Genomic DNA, 26,123 nt, shown 5'->3' with positions numbered 1-26,123 from the left:
AACTTGTATTGGTACTCTTGTAACTATTTGTACTATTTTATAGCAATGAATGGCTGTAACATCTTAAAATTTTAAATAAAATTAATTAAGGATTAAGTTACTTAATCTTGTCATAATTGAATTAATTAGTATAATTGGATAGCCATTTGGTCTATTGGACCTATATGAATCTTAAAAGGAGATTATAGGAGCTTTCGGCCACTTTGGACCCAAATTAATGGGATAAAGTTAGGCTTCTCTAACTACATGCTATGTACTGCGGTAGGCATGTTAGATTTTAAAATCCAAAAGACGTGATCAATTAGACAAAATGGAAGGAATTTGGAGAGTGACCAGGAGAAGACGAAGGAGGCTTTGCTAAACCTTGAGATAGGCAGCCTTTGGGGCTTGTTTTAGCTTCCTAGACATTGGCTAAGTTTTCTCTTTTTTTTAACCTTGATGATAATTAACTATGTTTAAACTAAAAAAGTTAACTAACAATATTTATTAAGCTTAATGAGGGCTAAAAAAGTTTATGGAAGTGAAAAATGGGATTGATTTTACTTAATCATGTTTAATAACATTTTAAAGCTCTAACTATGATTAAGTTAACTAATGGCGATTAGTCCTTCATGCTGCCTGTTAATTATTAATTGTAGTTTGATTTTTTTGGAGTATGAAGTGACTGCTAGGAAGCTCCTTCAGCATTTAAATTACACTCTTGGGAGTGATAACTCATGGGTATAAGTGATGTTTTTAGAATTGAACTAGATATTGAATTGGAAAGGCCAACAGCTCATAGTTTGCATGATTAAATAAGTAATATAATAATTAAATAAAAATAGTATTAAATGTATATGTAAAATAAAGACAAGAAAAAAATCTATAGTATGTTAAAAAAAGAAAAAATTAATTTTTTAGTCTTTCAACTTTTAAGTCATTTGTAACTCAGTCCCTTAACTATAACTTGTTGTAACTCAGTCCCTCAACTATAACTCGCCTATGATTCAATCCCTCAACTTTTGCATCACTTACAAAATAATCCCTTAACCTTTGTTAATTTTTTTTTTCATGTTAGCTTATATCTCACATTAATGAATAAGAATAGGGTATTTTAAAATAATATATGAGCATTTTTTTATCCCTCTTATTTGATAAAAAAATTTAAAAAAAATTAAAAAATAAGGACCGAGTTATAAGTAAATCAAAAATTAAGGGATTGAGTTGCAACGAATTATAATTGAAGGATTGAGTCGCAGCGAGTTATAGTTAAGGGACTTAGTTACAAATGAGTTAAAAGTTGAAGGACTAAAAGATTAATTTTTTTTAATAAAATGACATAATGTGATTGTAAATTAATAGATTATATATTATAATTTTACAACTTGTCAAATATAAGTAAATATTGATAAAATTAGGCATGAGTAGACTCAAAAGTATTTGTATTTGTATTTATAATTATTAACATCTTTATAAAAAAATGATCTCAAATTATATTTTATATATGTGAATTGTCTAAAAATAAAATTAACTTTTAGTAGGATCTAATTTTTAAATTTTTCTAGTTCTTTAAAGTTTTAAAACTTTTTTTAATATTATGTTTAAAACCATTCCAATTCCTAGTTTAACTTTGATTTCTAATTTAATAGTAGTTCAATTCCGATTCAATTCAGCTCAATTATGAAAATAATTTTTTTGTTCAAATTGAAATTTTAAAAGGTGAAAGAAAGAGAAGGAGGAGGAGAAAACGAAGGGCTTGGGATTTTTTCTACCAGGGCTTGTCAAGTTGAAGAGTTAAGAGTAATTCTAAGCTACCAATCATCAAAGGTAAGGTTCCTAAGTTCTTTCCTTCTCTACCTCTTGCATTTTCTTGAATATGAAAGTTATGTAGTGCAAGCCACCCGAACTTAGGCATGTCTTATACGCATCGCAACATGTAGTACATAGTCATTTTTCATTATTTTTCTCTCATTTTAAAGTCTGGGTAGTCTAACTTCACTTCAGACTCAATTCTAAAACTGAAATCACTATCCAAAATATTTGTTAGCTCTTTGTAACTTTATATCACTTTAATTTACTTAATTAATTTTATTTACTCAGTTGATTAAGGGTTAAATTTTTTAAGATATTACACACAGTGGGTCGGATAATGGGCTTTCATCATTTGGTCCATTTATTCCATGACATTAGTTCTATGTTTGGATTTTCTATGCTTTGTCTATTATTGGTTCTCTGCATGTTTGTAGCATTAGTCCAACTATCGAAATGGTCCACCGTGTCAAGTTGGGCCCAATTTTATTTTATTTGTTCTTTTTTTCAGAGGACAGAATAAATACGGATAAATTAATATAGGGAAAATTTAAATCTTTGGCCCAAAAAAACTGAGATATACATATCTAGGGGTTGAGATATGCATCTGCAAAGACCAAGGGCTCTCATCCCTCCTTGCTATATAACAATTTCAATACAATTAAAAAGAGATAGTTAAATTATTAACTTTGTCTTAGAATATCATAACCTATATCAAAGTTTGCCCATATTTAAATGAAAAATTTTAAAGTTGTATTATATTCTCTTTTATAGTTAATACACCTAAATAGAAATAATACTTAAAAAATAAAATTAATACTCTTTTCAAGTGTCTTGTGTTAAGGACTATCAAATTTTTTTAAAAAATATTTTATAATAAGGATAGGAGGAAGTAATTGGTTCAGGTTTTTTTAAATAATTTGAGATCTTGTTTATATGGTATATGGATCCCATGCATGTAGGGACGGATCCACATTTGTTACAGTGGGGGCAATTGCCCCCACAACTTGAAAGAAAATTACTTAAAAAGACATAGGTTATATTTTTATTGCCCTCTCAAAAAAAAAAATTAATTGCCCTCTCATTTTAAAAGAATTTCATTTATTTCCTTCTAAAATTTTACTTATTTCATTAGAAAATTTATTATCTAAAACTATAATATATATATATATATATATAAACTTTGAATAGCAATAGTTTTATGATGGAAAAGTAATAGTTCAAAAAAAATTATTTATGAAAAAAATTTGAACAAAAAATTCTCAAACATGTAATTTCTTTGGAGGCAAAATGATGATAAGAAAATGAAAAGGCTTTTGTGTGTAAAATTCTCTACCATACAAAAGAGGTATACTCCCTCAACTAAATTTAAGTGTTGGATGTTAAAAAAATATAAGATATTTTTAATGTTTCAATGTATAATTAATATATTTTTAAAAAGTTTTTTAATAAATAAATCACTTTATATTTATTTTAAAGTGAAATACCTTATTAAATAGAGGTAAATATGAAAAATAATATTAGTTCGAAGACAACTAACTAGTTTATTGAGGTGAGATTTAGTCAAAAATATCTTACATTTTTAAGTAGGGGATATAAATTTAATTTAATAAAAATAAAAAAACATGATGCTATATATAAAGATAGTCTTTTATGTTATTCTAATGCTATCTTTATGTCATGTTTTAAATATTTAATTTTATTAACTTATATAAAAAATATAATTATATATATAATTATTTTTTATAAAAATATAAATATTTATTTTAAATATAAATTATGTCTCTATTGATTTATTTTTTTGAATCCATCACCGCATGCATGTGCCAACTACATGCATGAGATGAATCGCGCAATGTGGCAAAATCTCTTGCTCTCAGTAGAATCAATGGCCGTAAAAATTTTATATAATCAAATACAGCATTCACCCAATCCCCCCCTCTCTTGGTGGCTGGTGCATATCTAATCTCCTTCCTTATTTGGTGCCATCATACACATATTCTACTTCCGCAGCACATGATCTCAGGAATTTCAACTGGTAGAAGATTGAACTAGAAACAAGATCATCCTTTCTGGAAAATTGTGAAGCAAAAGACACGAAGAAGAAGATAATGGAAAGTACTGGAAGAGAGAAACATTGGATGTATCTGATTCCATAAAATCTTTATGCAACGATGTTCTCTTGGGGGAACTTTGTACATACTCTCAAAATGCCCACTTTTTCCCCCCTTCACATGCGACATTTTCAACGGCATTCCACTTTGAACATTTGAGAACAGGCCGTGTTTGTCTTGGTTTTTGATTCCTTATCTGTGGTTTTGCCTGCTCGTGCTTCAAAAGCACAATAGTGTTTTCCCCCCTCTTTGCAATGTATGTGTGCGCGCGGGCAAGGTAGTACAAACACAGCAGGTGATCCAGGGCAATAAGCTGACAATGTTTTGAGAATTTCTAATTTGATTAGTTATGTCGATATCAATGTGACATATAACGACTTCAACAAAAGCCACGCTATTGCTTAAAAAATATGACTAATGTGATTTAGTTTCTTAAACTGATACCGTGCAATGTACAAGGGAATTGCTTAGAAAAAGAATCAGGTCATGAGATTAATTTCAATCAAGCGCTAGATCTCCACGTGACAAAAGAAATAGGATGTAGAGAACATGATCTACCTTGAGGACAACGGAACAAACAAGATATATATTCTTATACTTGACAGGTATGCATTATGTGGCGCGCGATCTGTTGGTATCTTGGATCTTCATCATGGATCCGGGAGTGGGAGGAAAACAGTCAGCATGAAAGTTTAGATGTACTGTCAAAGGTCGGGTTTGGAATTTCTGCCCTCTCTTGCTTCTGTTCCCTCCTGCTCCACTAAGTTAATTCGAAACATTTTAATCTTTTGGGCCTGTAAATATGATTTGTTCGCTCGTATTCTACTGGTTTTCCATGCCACGAGAGAGCTCAGGAGAGACTGACTAGGACTAGGAAGGAATATTTTTCCCCGTCAAGGATGCATCGCTTGTTTTTGCAATGAAATCTTCTTCCATTCCCAAAAAAAAAAAAGCTGACACGGCAATTTATTAATGAAATCTTCTTTTCACGCCCATTCTTTTTACCATTGGAAAGTAGCAAATAAAGTAAAAAATAAAAATAGGAAAATTGTCGCAGCTCTTTTCACAGTTCAACTCAACGATGTGGAATCCAAAGCAAACAGTTAAAAAGAAAAAGGGAAAGAGAGAAAACACGCGCACACGCTTCGTTTGTGATGGAGACTGACAATGATAAACAATGGGAATTTGCAGGGGTTGGATGCAATCTGGTAAACCGGCAGGAACATGCGAAACAGGAATGCACGAGGCACGCTTGGCGTGGGGTGGCGACTAGGGAGGATGGCAAGGCCTCCAATCAAATATTTGTTGGGCCCAGCGACTCATGGGCTTTGTTTTCATGACCAATGCATGCACCTCCACGTATGCTTCCCTGGCCCTTTGTGTCGTTAACTTGGACCAACCGACCATTTCTCCCCATTTTATATGGGAAAAATATCAGTCAAGGATGACGGTAATTAATTTATACCAATCAAGAACTGTAAGATTTTTAAATTTCACTGTTGTTTTTGAGTTTTTAGTTAAAATTAATTTTTTATGTAAAACAACCAAATTACCCTTTGGTTCTTAGGAAATTATTGGATTATTTTACGTAAAAAATTAATTTCACCCAAAGATTAAAATTTGAGAATGTTATTATATTATTGATATAAATTGATCACAGTGGTTCTTAAATGATATTTTTACTTTTATATGCCTCTACCTGAGGCTTCGTTTCTCGTCGAAAATCCACCACGCCTCTCCCTTTGGTTCTCTTCGGTGATCTTATGTTTCACCAAACAGCCACCGTCTGATGGTAAGAGCATGAAGCTGCTGCATCCATACTTATTTAATAACTATATATATTCCATGAGAATCTGGATCTTGTCACCCGCACCGACGATGTCGATTGTAGGGTCCACGTGATTGATTTCACTCGTAGGTTCATTTTCGTCTCTTCATTGGAGTTTGAAACCTGCAGGATTGAAGAGAAGTGTCTAAACGCAATCGATGCAATAAGAATAGTCAAAGTTAGGTGCGGATAGTAGAAGTCTCGAGTCTTAGCAGTCAACCCCCAGCTTAGCATGATTTGAATTTTCTCAGAGGGTGGTTGAATGTACTCCCCTCCGCCGCAACAGGTGCCTCTTTTCTTTTTCCCCAACCCAGAGCCCCACTAAATTTGTTGGCCGGCCATCGTGTATTTTACATTTCTCTCATGTTTTATAAAATTTTTATAATTGACACATTATAAATATTAGAATTTCTCATATTGATGTATTAGAATGGATGCCTCTCCACTTGAAATATCTAGCTTTCAATGTGGGATGCATGCTGTTGGAATACGCCTCGCTGCAATGTCATGCTCGAGAGGATTCGCCAAGCTAATAGTGCCACATCTCCTGGATTCACGTGATGTTACTGTGAAAGTGAACAAATTTTTAATTGGATTTGTCAATCTTCATTGGATGGCTTTAATCCTGATCCCTGAACAATTAGTCTAACCATGATGCCCGGCATGCTAACAAGGAGCTCAAATGTCTTGCGCATGTTTGCAGGGGGAGGGGGGGTTGTGTGTGCGTATTTTTTTTAAGAATATAAGTTTAACTAATCAAACTCACAAATTTAAGTAAATTTATAATAAAAATATAAATTTAAATAATAAATTTATAAGAGTTTATCTTTATTAATAAATAACTATTAAAAATATATGATTAACTAATTAAAATATAAAATATGATCACATATATTTTAAATATAAATTATTGAAATTAAATTTATGATAGATTATTATACTAAATGTAAAAATTTTAAAATAGAGCTACCTATTTTTGGTATTTATTATTTTTATTAATATTAATTTTTGCTTTTTTAGTTTTATTTTTCTTTGAAGTGGGTCTTACCATTTTTATGATTGAGTTTTGCATAGTATTTACTTAACTAGCTCAACTCAATAAAAAATCAACAAGTTTAGCAAGTTTAATCATATTTGCATTTAGTTTGAGTATGTGAGTGAGCTGATATATTTTTATAAGCTAAAAATGTAAAAATAATAAACTTGAAAAGTGGATTCATGAATAACCGAGCTTGCATTTAATTTGATTTTATAAGTAAATTAATATGATTTTATACATTAGAAATGTAAAGATAATAAATTTGGAAGGTCAACTCGAGAATTTGACAACAGTGACTCTTATAATTGAAGTTTTATTATTTATTATTCATGAATGTCTTGTTTTTAAAATACAATGCAAGCATATAAATCTTAATTAATATTTCAAAATAAGAAATTTAAAAAATAATTAAAATTCAATTGCAAAACAAAATAAAGACAGTTCAAACCAAGCGTATATAACCTTTGCATCATTAGAATTTTTTTCCTTAAAAAAAAAAAAGTTGCTCACTCACTATCTCCCAATTTTCAACTTTTCACCCACTTTAAATCTCCATTGAAAGGTTAAAGCAAAACTCAGGACAAAAGCCCTTTGGCGTTCTACTGCCGTCTTTTATTCTTATAATTCTATCAAATTATGTTTTTAGTTTTTATAAATATTTTCAGCTCTGTACGAATTAAAATTATTTCAAAAATAAAAATTATAAAGACTAAAAAATAAAAGATCACTTAACTTTTTTAAACTATGAAAATAAAAAATATTAAAAAATTATAGAAATTTAAATTAAAACGTGTTGAATGTACGAGACAAAATATTATATTTCCCCACAAATAAACCAGTGCATGAAATTCTTCTGCTGCATACAAGACTGGCTGTACTGAATCCCGAACAGCCATATTTTGTTTTGTGCTGTTGTCTGCCGCACCCCCAATTTGAATCTCTCCTCCCATTTCACAACTTCACCGTCTCTTCAACTCTTCAAAATCTCACACATTTGACATTTCACTTTCCTTCACTGTTTTCCCGCCTCAGTGCATCATTGTCCCTTCTCTTTCGTTTCCCTTCTCCCATCTCTGCTCCGTCAATTTGTTCACTCCCTGTTGCTCCCTGTCACCGTCATTCAGAGAGAAATGGAGGTCACTTCCAAAGCAAAAATATCAGAGCTCCAAATCCCCAAGAAATGGAAGGACAGAAACACCAGCCCTGAAAGAACAAAAGTCTGGACTGAACGTAAGCCCAAGTCGGAAAGGAAGGTCTCGGTCGTTTATTACCTTTCCAGAAATGGCCAGCTCGAGCACCCCCATTTCATGGAGGTCCCCCTCTCCTCTCCTCAAGGACTCCATCTCAGAGGTATTCCAAATTCCCATTTCGCTTTCTCCCCGTTTCCTCATTATGAAACAAGAACAAAAATTTGTTATCCTGAACCCCATTTCAAATTTTGCAATCAAACAGGGCAAACTTGGCATTCATTTTTCTTTCTTTTTTCAGATGTAATTAATCGCTTGAACCTCCTTCGCGGGAAAGGCATGCCCAGCCTCTACTCCTGGTCTGCGAAACGGTACTGTCTCTTCTTTAAGCCATTGCAATACAGCTGCAATCAGAGTTCAGTTTCTTAATTTATTTTTTTACGGTCGGTGCAGGAGTTACAAAAACGGTTTCGTTTGGCACGACTTATCAGAGAACGATTTCATCTACCCGACTCAGGGGCAAGAGTATATTCTCAAAGGATCGGAGATTCTCGAGCATGCGTCTATTCAAAGGCCTTTTGAGACAGCGTCGTCTCGGTCTCTCCGGCCGCCTGACGATATTCGCAAGTCAGAGGATGAATCTGATTTTCCGGTGATCACGAGGAGGCGAAACCAGTCTTGGAGCTCCATAGACCTCAACGAGTACAGGGTGTACAAGTCCGAGTCTTCCGGCGACTCTTCCGGGAAACTCGCCGCTGACGCCTCGACTCAGACGGACGATGAGCGACGGCGAAGGAGGGTGGTCAGGGAAGAGAAGGAAATCGAGGTGGAGGGAGAGAGAATCCCGGAGGCGCGTGTGATTGGTCACAGTCAAAGTACGGAGCTGAGCCGGGAGGAAATTTCACCTCCACCGTCCGATTCAAGCCCTGAAACACTAGAGACGTTGATGAATGCAGATGGACGGCTGGCATTGTCCTCTTCGAGAATCGATAAAGATGGTGCAAATCTGTCGGCGGCTTATAACTACCCAAGCGGAAGGATGAAAGCCTCGTCTGTTCTGATACAATTGTTATCGTGCGGTTCAATCTCTTTTAAGGACTGCGAGCCCAATCCCAACAAAGATCACGGGTTATGCATGGTGGGGAATCACAAGCCTAGGCTGGTCCGCGGAGCAGGGAATCAAACAACCAAGGAGACGGGAACTTCCATTGAAATACCAGATTTGAGCGGGCTTAGATTAGAAGATAAGGAATATTTTAGTGGAAGTTTGATCGAGACCAAGAAACCGGATTTTCTTGCGTTGAAGAGGTCTTCCTCTTACAATGCAGATAGGTATGTAATTTACATCTGCTTCTTGCTTTTTTGTTAGCCATCACGAAATAAATTTATTTAATTTGGGAGCCCTTTTGCTTTTACTGCGAAAAATTCGAATTTACAAAGAATTTTCAACTTTGCCTTGCCTAGTAATGAGTGACATGGTAGACTGTAGACTTTGACGTTTATACAGTTTCAGCTGCCTAGGTTCTATAAATGAAATGCGGGTATGGTACGAGATATAACCTGGGAGGGAGAACGGAAAACCTCATCGAGATTGAAGACATAATTAAAATGTATATTTATATTTTTATATTAACATATCATCATTTGTCATAATTAGTGAATACCAAGCATAAACTTTGCAATTTAAATTAGAAGTATTATAAAACACGGTTATCATATATCAAGAATTAGACGCCAAAGAATGTCGGCATTCATAATTAAAGAGGGACAGAAATTATTTTTGGGATTCAAATAAGCATTTATCAGAGGGATTTTTGTGGTATATATGTTTCGTGTATCATTGTTGCAAGGGAACGTGCCTGTGTCTACGGAATCTTCATGTGGTCAGTTCTTTTTTCTTTCCTTCTTTCCTTCCTTTTGCTGGGGCCATAATGTGGTCAGTTGCGGAAGAGGAAGACAAAATGGTTCATAATTGAACGTAGTTTGCCGAATGAGAAGCAGTATTAGCATCAGGAAATAGCCATACCGGAGGGGAGGCTGTTTGGAAAGTACGGTGAGGTTACTCTTTAGTTTAGAAGCGTAGAGTTTCTGAACTGTTGAGGTCAGAAAATTTTGATTCTTCGCTATAAACTCGATGCCTTAGTCTGCATTTTAGGGATCTAGGTTCGTACAATTTTTCACAAGAAGCCAGCTAGCGACCGTTCGTTTTGTAGTGTCACAAGTGTAACATTTATTCCTGACCCTGGTTTGGTGCTCGTCCGTCCCTGTCTGTGATCTCTGATCTGATCCCAATCCAATGCCATCACTAATAAATTAAACTTTCCGATTAATTAACGGTAAATTTATTCTTATTGATCCAAGTACGTTGTTTTTCACCCTAATTAATCTGTCAGCCTCTGCATGTGGGGTCACTGTTTAAAACATCCCTGTAGTTAATATCTTAAATTCTCAGAGATACTAGCAGCACAAATTCACGGGAAACTCTGAAGGGTGAGATGCAGATCTGTCTCTCTCTCTCTCTCTCTATATATATATATTCATTATTAATGTCTTCGCTTATTGGATATTGACATTTCCTAATTCGAAAGAGAATTATAGTGAGGGAGATTATGTGGTTTGAAAATATTTGATATAATGTATATTTGCCTTGGAAATTGTGATGATGAGTCTAAAATGTGGAGTGTATTGTGGTGGTGGCAGTGGATCCCAGTTACAGATAACGGAGGGTGGAGATGCAGCGAGAGCCAAGTGCATGCCAAGGAAATCCAAGAAAGAGAATAGTGGCAGCAAAAGAATTGAGGCGCAACAGTCAATGTAAAATGTGAAATGCAGCGATGGACTGAAACAGAATTGCTTGAGTTCGAGTCAATTAGAGCCGTGACAGGGAGCCTGGAGCTGCGCATAAACGCAGGGCTGGTGGGCTAGTTGTAACTTGTAGCTGGTAGTATAATATTTTTTATATGATGCACAATGCCAAGTTCGGAGCTTAAGCTTATTTCTTGACCATATCCATATCATTTTGGCTGCTTGTGCCGGCCGTTAGCTTGGATTCCTTCCTTTTTCTGTGTCGGTGATTGCTGAAAAAAAAAAAGAAAAAAAGAAAGACGCCTTTGACTGTTAAATGCTCTGACTTTTATAAATCTGAAATGAGATTTCATTTTAGGTATTATTATCTGCATGTGACTTGACTTTGGTGTCCTGGCCCTTTCCAGTTTGATTTGTATTTGGATTTGGATTTATTCCTTCCATATCTATCATCGATCTCAATGTATTTATACGAAAAAAATATCATAAAAACTCAAGATTGTCGCGTTATTTATTAATTATAATAAGTATAGCTCGTTTTAAACTGCTGCGTGGTGGATGAACAAGTATTTTGTATCATAAAATTCATAAATTATACGTAGTTGGCTTTGGCAGTGCTATTTATTTATATTTAATATTTGTATAATGCAAATTCCCTTCAAAAATCAAATTATTCAAAAGAGGGAAGAGAATGGAGATATTTGGGCCCGTTTATTTTGGATTATTTCATTAAAACATTACTTATTTTTTTAAAATTTATTTTACGAGTTTTTATCATGTTTGTTTAAATTTTAAAAAATAATTAAAATTAAAAAAATAAATTTTTAATTATTTTAAGAAGCTACTTAAAAATAATGCAATAAATAAGAGGGAGCATTTTTGAAAGATATAGAATATGTAAAGATATTATAAAATCTTAAAATAGTATAATAATAAATTATTTTTATAAAAAAAAATCATGTATGTCATAAAATTTAAAAAAAATTAACAATCACTTTTTTATTATTGTAATCAAATATAAAATAATGCTTATTTTTTTATAAAGTCTTTAAAATGTTTAAAAAATATTATTAAACCAAGAAAAAGGAACTTACAAGTCCGTCCCGCTCCCATATGCATTTGTTTGTTTTTGTATTCCTTTTATCTGAACAGCTGAGAGGGGTGGCTTGCACGTGCTGCATTTCTCGTTCATCCAAGAATGTGATTTAGAAAGAAATGGAGAGGTTCCTCTCCTTTACATATACCACGTTGCAAGTCCACCCAATCGCGTGCCCGTGAGTATTCCGGAATTGACGCAAAAATCACACAACGTATCTTGTGAATGTATAGTTAGAAAGCCTTCGCAAGAATACGTCAAGGTGACTCCCAAGTCAACATCAGACACTCCAAAGCTTCAGAATTTGTCATCGAGACAACTTCCAAGTCGGGGCATCGAGTTCGTGGACACCTAAAATTGAGGAATTTTATAGTCGCCCCATGCCCTGGAGACTCCAAAACAAACAATTATTCAGTAGTTGTGGTTTGACTTTTTTGTTTTCCATCGTCATTGATATTAGCAGACTTTGTCTTTCAACCACCTTTAGGGGTTGGTTCAGTTTTAAATTTCTTTGTTGGCCCTCCCCAAAAAAATAAAATGCTTTGCGCTCCTTTTCATAAAAAGTTACGTTTCGAGCACTATATTGACACTGCATCTTTAGAGATCTTTTGATCATGACACGAAAGACATGTATGTACGGACGTGCACCTCCAAGCTTAACATCTCTGTAGAGGACAGACGCCTATTTTTTTTTTTTTTTTTTTTGGGTGGGGGGAATAAGGACAGACGCCTTTTGATTTGACTTTTGAGTTTCCAGGGCTGTCACGGGTACTTGGGAGAGCGGAAGTCTTCATCATGGGCTTCTGACACAGCGTAGGTAAGCCCAAAGAGAAAGCGTTGGGCTCTTGGGCTTCTCTCCGAATCTTGTAATGGTTTTAGGGTAATCAGGTATTTCAAGTTTTAAAAATTAAAATATGGATCCAATGCAGAGTCGACAATCCACTTCTCAAGGTGAAGTACGAATTGCGATTAATGCTTTGGGCCATTTGGAATTCTTTGCGTGCTCCGTCTTGTTTCCATGACTTTTAAGTTCATGTGTTGCGCGTGGAGATGGCAATCTAGTTTTGATGTGCGGCGCCTGATGGATCCCCTGCCTTATTCATACAAGCCAACGAACAAGAAGAAGAGAGAGTGTAAAGGTCACCCTTCTTCTCTGTCGTCATTGTCTTCTACTTCTTCATCGGAATCATCGAGCGTTGATGTCTGAGAAGGCGTGAAATTGGGAATGGGTGGGGACGGAAATAAGAGTAAAGGAAAGGGGGGAAAAAGGTAATGTTTGATACATAAAATAAAATAGAAAAGTAATAGGAGTAAATATAATTAAAATATCATCACTTTACGAAGTAATATATATTTCTTAGCTTCAGTGATGGAATGTGAGGACTTGAGTGTGATAGAAAAGGAATAATGGTGGAACGAATTTTAAAATTCATTCACACCTAACCTGTGGCCCATGAGTTGAGCATGGAAATGCAACTACATTGTTACTGTTAAATAAATGGATGAAAATTTTGGGATGAAGGAAACTTTTTAGAGAAATGAGAATGAAAAAAGAAATAGAGATGAAATAAGTTTAGGGTTCCTTATATTCCAACTTGGCAGAGCAACCTCTCCATTTCCTTGTCATTGATCTCTTTCCCCTAATTTTCCGATCATAATTCATATATTACCATTAATATCATTGCATTGAATGAATCTATTTTAGTTAAGGATTGATGAATGGTTATGATTAGGGAAATGGATAACATAAATTGAGGCATGCAATTTACATGAGTTAATGATATTTCCAACTTATGTCACATGGCTTACTAGCAATGCCAAATGTTATCAAATAAGTTAATATTTTCATTGCTAAAAAAAATTTAACAGGGGATAAATCTCTTGCTAAATAACATATATTTCTCATTAAATGCAAATAACATGCTTGTTGATCTTAGCGATGAGATACATTCAAAAGCCAATTTGGTGGGAAATCGATCCATCACTAACTATGTCTACATTAAGAAATGGTCACCTTATTGCACATCACTTGCTACATGCATGTCAACTTATGTCCTATTTTCTTGCCAATTGAATTGAAATGCTCATTATATGAAAAAATATATATATTATTTAATGATACACATATATTAAAATATAATTGTTGCAAAGTGAAAGTTTAAAAGATTAATGGTATCTGGAGAAAAATTTTCCACGCAAAAATGTCTCTTAATTAACCCTTTTATCAATTTCAATTCAGAGCATAACAACACTGGCAGACACGGACATGGGGTTTAAAATGTGGCATAAACATGGATGAGTACTGAAAAAACCCACCCTATCAAGCTTTGTTGCCATCCCAGCAGTGCATAATAATAAGTAGAGCTACAATGATGAGAAGTGGTTTAGTTATTAGCTTACAATTGAGGCAGTCACGGAGGAGTTAGTTTTTGATTTAGTTTCAAGGTGGTTTAGAATTTTATGAAGCCATGTATGATGTTGAATACAAAAAGATGATTTTGAAAATTGGGAAAAAACTGCTTCCTGTATTCTTGCGTTCCTATCATCTCAAATATTAACTTTTTAAATTATAATTTAATTTTTAAAAATACAACTAATTCAATTAATTCATCTTCTATCTATAAATTATACGAATCCACATCATGATTTGAAAAAGCAGCAGTTTATGAGTAAATCAATTTTTTTCCAATTTATAAAAGCATAATTGGAAAAAATAACTTCTCTCCCATAATCGCAAATATAATTGCTCAGTAATTCATAATTTAAAATTTTAATTTAAAAATATTAAATATATCTATATAAATAATACCTGTGCCTAAAAAAAAATTATGATTTTGAAAATTGATACAGAACTGCTTTCCTTTATTATTGTGTGCTCTCTGTGATCTCAAATATAACTTCCTTTCTAAAGATGACAGGTCATGAAATTTGGAATGGGGTAGAATAATTTTGTGAAGAATAATTTAAATAAGTTATTGAAAAATAAATCATATAAATAGATAAATTAAAATTGAATTGAATAATTAATGAAGATTTTTATTACCAATTTTATTATAATTGTGTGAATCAATAAAATATTTACATTAAATTCTATATTAGTGTGTTATATTATATTTCTTATTTTTTATATTTTTATTGTTTATTTTAAAAAACAAATAAAACTACATCACTTTCAAATTTGTCATGCCACATGTTCTTGATGTTTTTATAAATTTTTGATCATTTTATTTAAAATAAATAAAACTACTTCACCAGCATGTATTTTCCATTATCTCTTCAATTATTTTAAAAAATATTTTTAAGAAAATAATAATAACTATTCTAAACTAACCGAAACTACTTTCCCTTATCTTTTATTCTTCTCTCCTTTATTTTTATTTACCTTAATCTTCTCTCCCAATACCCCCCTCATTATCATAACAGCTACATTAACATTCATTTTTAAAAACTCCATAGGGTTAGATCAGTTGGTTGGGACTATTCTAGCTTAACCACCAGGTCTTGAGTTCCAACTGTGGGTACGCAACCACTCTAGGGGCCAAGGGTGTCAACCTTAATAGTTTCATGTCATGCCTCGATTCAGATTAGTCTAGAGCCATTGATGTGCCTGAAAGATGACCTGCCCTAAAGATACTGGGTACTCATGCAAAAACAAACATTCATTTTAAAAATACTTCTTAAAAAATAATAAACATGGTATCTTTGAAATTATTAGAAACCACTTCCTCTTATTTAAGTCTTATCTTTTATTTTTTTCCCCTTGCTATATTAATTATTTTATTTTATCCGTAATATTCTTTCTCACAATCTCTTCCATATTATAATTCTTATTTTTTCTCTCTCATCATATCCCACTCCCACATTGATTTTATTAACTATTTTTAAAATTATCATTTTTTTATTTTTGATTTTCTTGTGGATGCAATTGAAAACTAGGCATGTATGAACGTAAGTAATAACTTGCCTCAACCCACGATCTAAGTGGAGATTAATAATTTTTGATCATATTGGGATGGTATGTTTTCTTGCCTCCACTTTTTCATGCGCCATGATGATAGTGCCACAAGGTTTTTCTTTTGTTTCCCATATGAGTTTTCCTAATGCTGATCTAATTACACATTCAAATGCCAAATTGTAGTTTTTGTCTATTCTATAATTGTCTCATTCTCATTATTTCTTTTTCGAAGTGATGTCTACTTATGACTGTTAATCAATGGGAACTTCTCATCTTTTTATACCTAACACAGGTGAGATGAATTGGTATGTGATTCCCACATCTCATTTAGTTATATGAATTACCGTGATTAGTATTGCTTGCATTAACCTGCCATTAAGTGTTTTGAAATATCTATCACGTGGAATTTGGAAATTATATCTTGAACTTCAAGTGCTTTCTATAAATTAATAGAATCATCTTTCTAACACTACCTAAGTATAAGCTACAATTACATTCAAGTATGCATTTATTAATTTAGGCATTAAAGTTTATGAGCACTCTCCCCTTAGATGAACAATATTTTATTTGTATTGAATGTTTTCTTTTCCTTTGCTGAGGATGTTGTTGCACTAATGTCAGACCAATTTCCATGTAATCATTTTTAAAAAGGCATGTAAATATTTTTCACCATAATTTGATGTGTTCATTTTTGTATATAAAAGATTTCTTGTATTGTAGATATCCTCATTTTTGACATTACTACTTAATATGTGTATTCTTTTTCTGGGGAAGTCTTTTATGCGTATTTTTTTTTTTTTTTTTTGGATCAGTTGCTTTTTTCTTGCTGTCATTGCATTTATCTCTAGGGGTAACAAACTTTTTCTCAATCACCTCAACTTGTTTAATTTTGGATTTCCTCATACTCAAAAGTTTCTATTTTACTTGTAATTACCCTTATGCCTACCTCTTCTTTAAATGATCAGCATATTACAAGATTTGCATTTTATGCTGGAATGGCTTTACTTTTTAGAATAGGAGTAGTGGAGAGTATATCTCAACTATATCTATCTTAAATCTTTATAAGAGCATTTCAAATAGCTTAATTATATATCCCTTACAAATTTGATTTACCTCAAATTAATATTGCCTTATAATATGGAATGCTTCTTATTCATGATTATGTTTATTTTTCTTGCTTTTGTCTCTGCTTACTTATTTCTTTTTGGGAAATGAAGTTGTCTACCAATTTTCAAAGCTCATGGGTTAGTTCTAGCATCCATTTAACTGTGTAGCAAAAACACTTTTCACCAATCATATACAGTCAGTTTTCAATTTATAGCTTACATTTGTGTGATGAAATTTTGTCTTGAGAGTTGTGTATTGTTGAGCATAATAATTGGCAGTCACTATTGTAAACAATGTCATATATGATTATAAAATCCTTTAATTTGACGCTCTTAACCCATACATTATAGGCTATGTGAAAATATATATCCTCTTAATAACATGTTTGCACAATCAAGTGTATATTTACTCATCATATTATACACAATCACTTCATGATTTCATCATATATATTTTTAATTCAAAAAGAATTCAGATCTTGAATGTTAATTAAGTATTTTATTACTTAAATTATTTTTTTACCTTTTTTACAAATTTTATATATCATTTTACATATCAGTGCAAGGTAGTGGTATATTATTCCTTTTTACTATAACTTGTAATTATAGTTTATAATTTCTTATTCCTATTTATTTTTGGATTATGTGTTTTTATCATTTCACTTTGAGAAGATTTAATTTTTCTTTGAATCCAAATGTTCCCATTATTAGGAGGTCACTCTTTTATTATTATTATTATTATTTATTCTCTTCTTCTTCTTCAATTTGTGCATGTCATCCTTATATTCTCTCTATCGTTTCATTTTTATTGGATGTTTATTATTATTAATTATACATTATTCTCAAATATGTGTACCACGTTATTTCTTTATAAGGTTCCTTTAATCTAAATGTTTTAGATGTTGTTAGATGTACCCAAATTTATATTATCTATATTCATTTTAAAATTTATTTTAAACATTAATAAGTTTGGTTAAAATATGTCCATTTAATTTAATTAGATTTTAAATTTGTATTAAGTATTCATTATTATTTAACTTATCTTTTTTTTCACACCCCGTCCATCATACGGGTCCAATTACCAGTTCAATATTATATCTATATATAATATAAAGAAATTTTCACAAATCATCATGAGCTAGGACATTGTTCATTTATTAAAATTAGAGTTACATTTTCAAATGAACAAAGTAATTAAAAAAACGTGTCGCCACTGCTAAAAAAAACTTCATACAATAGTTATTTTTTCTTATATATAAAGATGAATAACTACTATATATTGAAATGCTATATGGTCTCAAAACAATTGTATAATAATTTTTAACTGCTATTCCCTTCATTAAAAAAATATCAAGGTATTTGTATTGAATTTCACCCCTAATAACATAGTTACTTACTTTTCAACTAGCCCTATCTTTTTATATTTGCCCCCTATTAAATATCCTACAATAAATATAAAGTTATTATCAATAGAGGCACTTAAAAAAAAAGGTAATGATTACAACTCAAAAATTAAAAATGCCTTGCATTTTTTGAACATTCAACTTTTTAAAAAATACCTTTTTTTTAAACGGAGGGTATAGTATATAGTTTGAATTTATATATGATATTTTTAAAAACTGTTAGATATATTGTTTGAATAGTAGTTAGAAAGTCCCACCAATAATTCAATCAACTATACAATGGTTTTATTAATGAATTTTTGAACCCATCATAGTATTCTTGATATGCACACCAAGCAAACATTCATCTCTTATTCATAATGTCAATCTAGTATTATTTATTTGAAAATAAAATTTGATCAATTAGGACAGTTAAACAATATAAAGAATCAATGCTTTGGTCACATGCTATCATATTGTTCTTCTCTAATTGTAGGATCAATATTGATATATTAAACATAATTTTAATCATGTTCCATTACGTTGAAAAAAAAAAATTGGTGGCATAACCCTCTCTTATACTATTCTAAAAAGGAATGTTTCAAACCTATGTAGGATCAATAATTTTTTTTTTTAAATCTACATTATAATGGTATAAAAAATGAATTTTCTCATGCATAACAATGCTCTGTTTTATAAACAATTTTAATCATGTTCTATTACGTTTGAAAAAAAAAAATTGGTGGCATAACCCTCTCTTTATACCATTCTAAAAAGGAATGTTTTAAACCTATGTAGGATCAATATTTTTTTTTTAAATCTACATTATAATGGTATAAAAATGATTTTTCATGCATAACAATGCTCTGTTTTATAGAACAATAGGAGCATATTACAACACCATTTCAGATAATAAAATCAAATTAACTACCCAATTTCATCATACTTTGATGCAAACAGAAAAAAATACCGTAATTCAAAACCAAGAAATAATTACTCAAAGAATAATCCAATATAAAAAACAATTAAAACTCCATTCGTATATCAGATATACTTACATTGTTAGAGTGTATACATTTTGGAAAGCAAGTAAATTCAACTTATAAATAAATAAAAGTTAATAAAATTAAGTTCAAATTATTAATATATCATTTTTTATATAAAAAATAGGGAGAATTTCAAGTAAGGATAAAGGATATGACATAATTACTAGTGGGTACCAAAAAAATATGAAATTTTAGTTCAGTCCAAAGAATTAAAAGTAAAATAATTTCAACTATGAAAAGATCAAAGTACTCTTCACTTTTATACAAATCACTGATTGTTAATTTACTAATTTTACTTATTAATATACCCATATCAGTTATAAATTACAAGACCTGACAGTACTTTACAAAGGAAGTCAGTAAATTAACAAGTAAAGTTAGCAATTTAACAATCGATGTTGTTACTTATAATTAAACAACTAATGTTAAATCTTATATAATTATTGATATGTCAATTGATGTAATTTGTAACTCATATTAGTAAATTAACAAGTGAAAAAAAAATCAATAACTAGTGATTTTGCATAATAAGTGAATGATATTTTAGTCTTTTCACAGTTAAAATTATTTTTATCTTTATCCTTTTTTGGGATTCATTAGTAATTACATTATATCCCTAATTTTTATTTGAAATTCTCCCAACAGAATAAATAGAGAAACGGAAAGCACAACAATGGAGAAAGACAATTGCATGTACATTATCATAGAAAACAAACAAAACTCAATAAAAATAATAACTAGGGGAGATCAGGGATAAAAATCACCAACCAAGCACTCAAAGAATGAAGAAGAGAAGACGCACACCAACAGACGCCTAATGACCACCAATGACAAAAACCCAGGAAAAAACACGAAAAAACTCATGGTCAAGTATGGCGATGATGAAAGAAAGCTCTTTGATGGTAGAGAACAACTGAGGTTTAGTCAAAAATTACTTTTCAAGAACAATGGAAGTGGTTTTGTGAGGAACGGGAGAGGTTTGCAGGAAGTAGAGAGTTTGATGTTTTTTGAAATGCAGCATTTGCGAAAACTTTGATATCTGAAAAGATTTTAAATGATACTATTTAGCAATTAACTCTAAACAACTGCTAAATAGTCTACAGGTTGAAAATAGTTTTTGAAACTATTTGGCAATTAGTTTAAACTAATCGTTAAACAGTGTTTAGAAAAAATTAATTAAAAATAAAGATTATATAACTGTTTTTTTAATTAATCGTTACATAGTTTGACAGACTATATAACAGTTATATATAACCATTATATAGTCTCCGGCACCCAATCTCATCCCTTTTATATAACGATTTTTAAAATAACTGTTATATAAATGATATTACATATAAGTGATTTTTTTAGTAGCGCACTTTCATTTTGGTATGTTGTGAAGTTTACTTTCAAAAATCAACATTATACGATTTTATTTTCTCAAGAGATATACCTTTGAATAAAAGAAATTATACGATTTTTATTTTATTTTATAATGGTTTTTATCCAAGAAAAAGAATCTTTCAATGCTGCCACTTGTTGTGACTACTTGTCTTATTCCGCAAAATTCAGCTGTTAATCAGTCTGCGGAAGGATAAATGTCATAAAGTATTATTGCGTAGGTTCAGTCTATTAGAAGTATCGACTTTTTTTTTTTTTTATTGCCAAAACATGCGTTTTTCTCTTAAAATTTAAATATTTTCTTAAGTGAAACACCTTTCTTGTTAATTTTTAAAAAACATGCTATTCAAGACTAAAAGCATGCTTAAATTCGACCCTGAATTTAAAAAAACATGTTTTTCTTTGGTTCGATGATAAATCTGAGTCTCCTCTACAAGCAAATTCCAAAGATACATCGATCTGGAAAGCGTGATTTGTAACAATTTAGTCAAAACTTATTTAATTGAAATTAAACAAATTATGATTATTACTCATTATATCTTTTTCGTCATAGGAGACCTGCACTATGTATATTGGTCAATAATAAGTGATAAAAATGGATTTTTTTTTAAATTTATGGAAACGAAAATTATTTTTCTTAACTATTTTCACACACACAATATAAAAATATAAGAAAAGGCACCGTTTAAAATGTACTTCCTCTATGGTTAAAAAAATAATCTACTTTCTCTGATTTAAAATATAAGCAATTTTTTTTAAATTGCATGTCAATAAAGTCTACAATCATATAAAAATATATATTATTTTTTATCCCTAATCCCATACACTTTATAATGAGTGAGAGATATATTTATATAAATATTTAGATTAATAAATATAAGAGGTAAAATAAAATTTTTTTACATATACTAGATTATTTATATTTTGAATAAAAATTAATAAAAAAACTTATATTTAAACAAGATGAAGTATAAAAAAGCTATTCCATTACTCAAATTTCATGTCATGAATAACTTTTTCATATAGGAGAGTCGGGCTAATTTTATTTTCAAATCAAAGAACGAAACCACATCATGAAATAATAATAATACAATACTTTCTTAGTCAAATTTTATAAGATATTTTTAGAGAAAATATAGTATCTCAAAATATAAAACATTTAATAAAAATAATATTTCTTTAATAAATTATTATTTTAATATTATCTCTTATTATTTTACTCATAAAATAAATTACCTTCCTTTTTTTTAATCAATGACAGGTGTTTTCAGAAATTTATAAAAATTAAAATTATGAGTTATATTTTATGAATTTTATTAGTATACACGTGTAATTTTATCCGGAAAGAATCTCATAGTAGGGAGTAATTTATTGTTTGATGTGTCTTGACGCTGAACATTGATACACATAAGGTTGAGTTGTGTGCGCGAAGGCAAGCTTCTCCTGCTACGCCAGCGCACCTCTCCCTGAAAATCTCGTGGAGACATAAGTTGGTGATGCTCTCCATAGTTCCTATATCAAAGTTCCTCCCACCTCTTCTCACATTACCTTCAAGGCTTCAACCTACACCAACCCGCATATTTTTGTTGCTTAAATTTTACTTCCCCTCTGCTCACCATACCTATATCTGCATGCTTCAAACATCGCCATAAATCCACACCCATTGACCCAACCCCGCTAATCATCACTATTCTCACAACTTGTTGCCACGTCACTGCCCATCATTCCCTTAGGCCTGTAGTCAGTATGATTCTGTAGTAATTAATGTGCTTCTTTCTCGTGTAATTTTAGAGTCCCCAACCTCTCGAATCCTTGTTTTGTTTATGTAGGTGGGGTTTTCGAGTTTTGATTTGATTTACTCTCTGTGGTTAATGGGTCCTGTGAGAGGATTGAAGAAGAGACAGAAGGTAGAGAAGAAACATGACGAAAATGGTTCTGCCTCTGGGTCGCCGGAGAAAGAGGAGCCTGTAGATTGGTGGGATGAGTTCTCTAAGAGGACTACTGGTACAATACTTTGTTGCTTCTGATAGTCTGATATTTCCTCTTCGTATAATGTTCTATTGCTTTTATTGATGTATTCTGATATAATGGATGAGTTGGTCCGCATATCTGTTTTAGAGAATTTCAGTTCGCTTAGTTTGTCAATGGGGTTCATTAGTTCAATGCTGAGTAACGCTATGAATTATCATATTCAAGCCAAGGATCCCTAATTTGACTTTAGATTTGCCCGTTATTTTGATCGTGTTAATCACATCATATACTTGTTTAGTGATGAAGCCTCAGTGTGTCGTACAGTACATTACAGGTCTATGACGATTATCCAATCGGAAAGTATTTTCTTCTTGGCACTGTCCAGTTTGTAGTGTCTATATGCTTTCTAATTCATGCGAGGGGTACTGTGCTCAAAATTCAATCAGTGATTCCTTTGACTGTGCAAGCAGATTAAATATTCCTTTGCCTTGAATTCATCTCTAGGGAATGTATTTTAACTCTTGGTTCATAGGATTAATGTCATGCAATTCGCCCATTTTTTGCTTCATTGCTTTCTTTATCTTGATAAAACTATAGGAGAAAACATCCTGGTTATAGATTTTGGATATGATCCCGTCTTAAGTTTCACCATATAGATTAAAGTGAGGAGGTCTAGTCATTATACTGTTCCTGCATATTACCATTTCCGGAAAGTTTCATTCTAAATCCAAGAGGGAAGAACGATGAATTGTTGAAAACTGAGGATGAAGATGACTTATTTAAACATACCACATCCTTTTCCTCAGAGGGAAACATTTACAGATACTATACAGCATCAGTTTTTGCACAACATAACAATGGGGTTTCTTCTTTCTGTTTCCAGTTTTAGAGCCTATTTGATTGGTAAGCCTTAAGGTGCACTAGCTAGTGTAAAATTGTCAAATAAAACGCTGATATCTAATGTTAATGATAGTAAGCCTGAACTTTCAGTTCTCGTTTCATTTTTGTATGCACCAGTATGTGAAAGATATTCTGGTGCAATTGCATGTGCTGTCTTTCTGTTCACACAATCAAATTTCTTGTTTAGATACAGAGTAAGCAGCATGATGTAGGAGAAGAGTAAAAATCCTCGGGCATTATTTGTAGATGATGATTAATCTCACATAAATGGTTCTTGCATGTTTCTTGCGCAAAACAACTCTTAGATGAATGGTATCTGTTCATCTTATGTATATTTTGGATTGGTTGATCCTGGCATTCTGCATGATCAGCATATAAGGTTTTACAACAAATGTTTTCTTGTATACAAGGCGACAGAAAATAAATATATTAGAATAAGCTAATATTCATTCAAGTCTCTGCTGCTTGAGGAAGTTAAAACCAGCATGCCACTGAAGTTTAGGGTGTTTTAAGATGCAAAGCAGAGATGGGTGGATCACTGGAAACCTTCTATATTAGTTACTGGCTTAGATCTGGAAATTCTGTGCTCTATAAACATATTTTGCTACTGACAAGACATGGTAATAATACATCTTATAAAGTCCATGTCTCCATGACCAACCAAGTTTTCTTCATCTCCTAACCATTTTCATAATTCCAATATCATTCTAAAGCTTAATAGGAGCCCAGGTTCAATATTGTCTTAATGATTGTCTTAATGATCAATAATTATACTCCGGCTGCTATTATTGTTCTTTCTTACCTATATTTTCTGCACATTCATGTATGAATCCGTTGCCATGAATCATATTTAGTCTTGCTCTTGTGATTTAAATTCTGGCATTTTGTATTTGAGAATTCCAACTTTTTTTTAACATGAACCAATCCCTAATAAGAATTTGTGTCTATAAGAAGAACGTTTGCTCTGGTGTATCAATCCTGCTGAGGATCATTCTGATAACATCTGAAAGTTGAATCTGCATTATCCAAAATATTTGAAAGATCATCTCAATCATGAATTTGTTTTGCCTGGCAGGTCTTCAACATTCTCCATCAAAGGGTCTGGATGACTTCGAAGCTGTTTTTAAGATCTCCAGAAAAACCTTTGGGTACATATGTTCACTTGTGAAGGATGATATGGTGGCAAGATCTGCACATTTAGTGTTTGCAAATGGCAAACAGATGTCTTTATATGATAAAGTAGCTGTGGCATTGAGAAGACTGGGATCTGGTGAGTCTTTAGTCACAATTGGTGATTCATTAGGGCTGAACCACTCAACAGTGTCGCAGGTTACTTGGCGATTTGTAGAGTCCATGGAAGAAAAGGCACTTCAGCACCTGCAATGGCCTTCTACTGAAGCAGAAATTATGGCAATAAAATCCAAATTCGAGAAAGTGCAAGGCCTCCCTAATTGCTGCGGCATAGTCGATGCTACTCACATCACAATGTGTCTACCTCTTTCAGAACCTTTTAGTAATGTGTGGCTTGATCACGAAAAGAAACATAGCATGGTATTGCAGGCAATAGTGGATCCTGACATGAGGTTCAGGGACATAGTCACTGGCTGGCCAGGTAAAATGAAGGACTGGTCGGTCTTTGAGAGCTCAGATTTCTACAAACTTTGTGTTAAAGGAGAGAGGTTGAATGGGAAGAAATTGAACCTCCATGAAGGATCAGAAATAGGGGAATACATAATTGGGGATTCAGGCTATCCTCTACTGCCTTACCTTGTTGTCCCCTACGAAGGGAAACAACTCCCCGAGCCAAAAGCAGAGTTTAACCGGCGCCTTTTTGCCACCCGGATGGTGGCACAGAGCGCATTAGCAAGGCTGAAGAATATGTGGAAAATCATTCAAGGTGCGATGTGGAGGCCTGACAAACATAGGCTGCCACGAATTATTTTGGTTTGCTGCTTGCTTCACAACATTGTTATTGACATGGAAGATGAATTGCAGGATGAACTGCCTTTGTCTCACAACCATGACTCAGGTTACCGTCAGCAAATTTGTGAAGCTGTTGACATAAATGGAGTATCACTAAGAGATAAGTTGTCTATGTACTTGACTGCAAGGTCCTCTCCATGAGTTTTCTCCATCCTCGCGGTTCCTAGCTCAATGATGTATCTGAGCATCTGAGTTTATTATAAACTTGTTCATTTTTCCTTCCAACTTCTTAGGACGTAAATAGAACAGGTAATAGTGCCTCCTGAGTGAGTGTTGCAAGTTTGCCAAAACTGTTGTTAAAAAGACTAAAAAGACCTTTTGAAAGTATGGAATTTGAACGATGATTGCTTGAGATTTAAAAGTTGTGATTCTAGTGTTATAATTATTTACTTATATAGCATGGTCAAATGTAAAATTAGGTATAAACTATTAATGCTTCCAACATTCCATTTATGTTTTGAAAGCTCAAATGATACGTTTTAAAATTTACTTTTAAAGGCTTTTAAAAAGTTCATTCAAAATGCCTATTTTCATTATTAA

General features: G+C 32.2%; 2 protein-coding genes across 4 annotated transcripts; both read left to right on the top strand.

Annotated features, from left to right (window-relative positions):
* Positions 1-7,677: 7,677 nt before the first annotated feature.
* LOC129313649 (protein SOSEKI 5) lies at positions 7,678-11,151 on the top strand. Its single transcript, XM_054956927.1, has 4 exons — positions 7,678-8,119; positions 8,258-8,327; positions 8,410-9,288; positions 10,657-11,151. The coding sequence occupies exons 1-4, from the start codon at positions 7,900-7,902 to the stop codon at positions 10,772-10,774; spliced, it is 1,287 nt and encodes a 428-aa protein (XP_054812902.1). The 5' UTR covers positions 7,678-7,899; the 3' UTR covers positions 10,775-11,151.
* An 11,009-nt stretch (positions 11,152-22,160) lies between these two features.
* LOC129313805 (protein ALP1-like) lies at positions 22,161-25,935 on the top strand. 3 transcript variants are annotated; one of them, XM_054957211.1, is made up of 3 exons: positions 22,161-22,462; positions 22,559-22,733; positions 24,676-25,935. In XM_054957211.1, exons 2-3 carry the CDS (start codon positions 22,601-22,603, stop codon positions 25,722-25,724), a joined length of 1,182 nt encoding a protein of 393 aa, XP_054813186.1. In that variant the 5' UTR covers positions 22,161-22,462; positions 22,559-22,600; the 3' UTR covers positions 25,725-25,935. The 3 variants fall into 3 exon arrangements, with proteins under 3 accessions (XP_054813186.1, XP_054813185.1, XP_054813187.1); XM_054957210.1 differs by having other exon boundaries at positions 22,161-22,473; XM_054957212.1 differs by having other exon boundaries at positions 22,161-22,733; positions 24,676-25,497; positions 25,596-25,732.
* The last annotated feature ends 188 nt before the right edge of the window (positions 25,936-26,123 follow it).

Source organism: Prosopis cineraria, unplaced genomic scaffold, assembly GCF_029017545.1.
Source record: "Prosopis cineraria cultivar Desert tree isolate PC_DT_omini unplaced genomic scaffold, ASM2901754v1 PC6, whole genome shotgun sequence".
Lineage (NCBI taxonomy): Eukaryota > Viridiplantae > Streptophyta > Magnoliopsida > Fabales > Fabaceae > Prosopis > Prosopis cineraria.
Note: the sequence above shows the minus strand (reverse complement) of the source record. Positions and strands in the feature narration are given on the sequence as shown.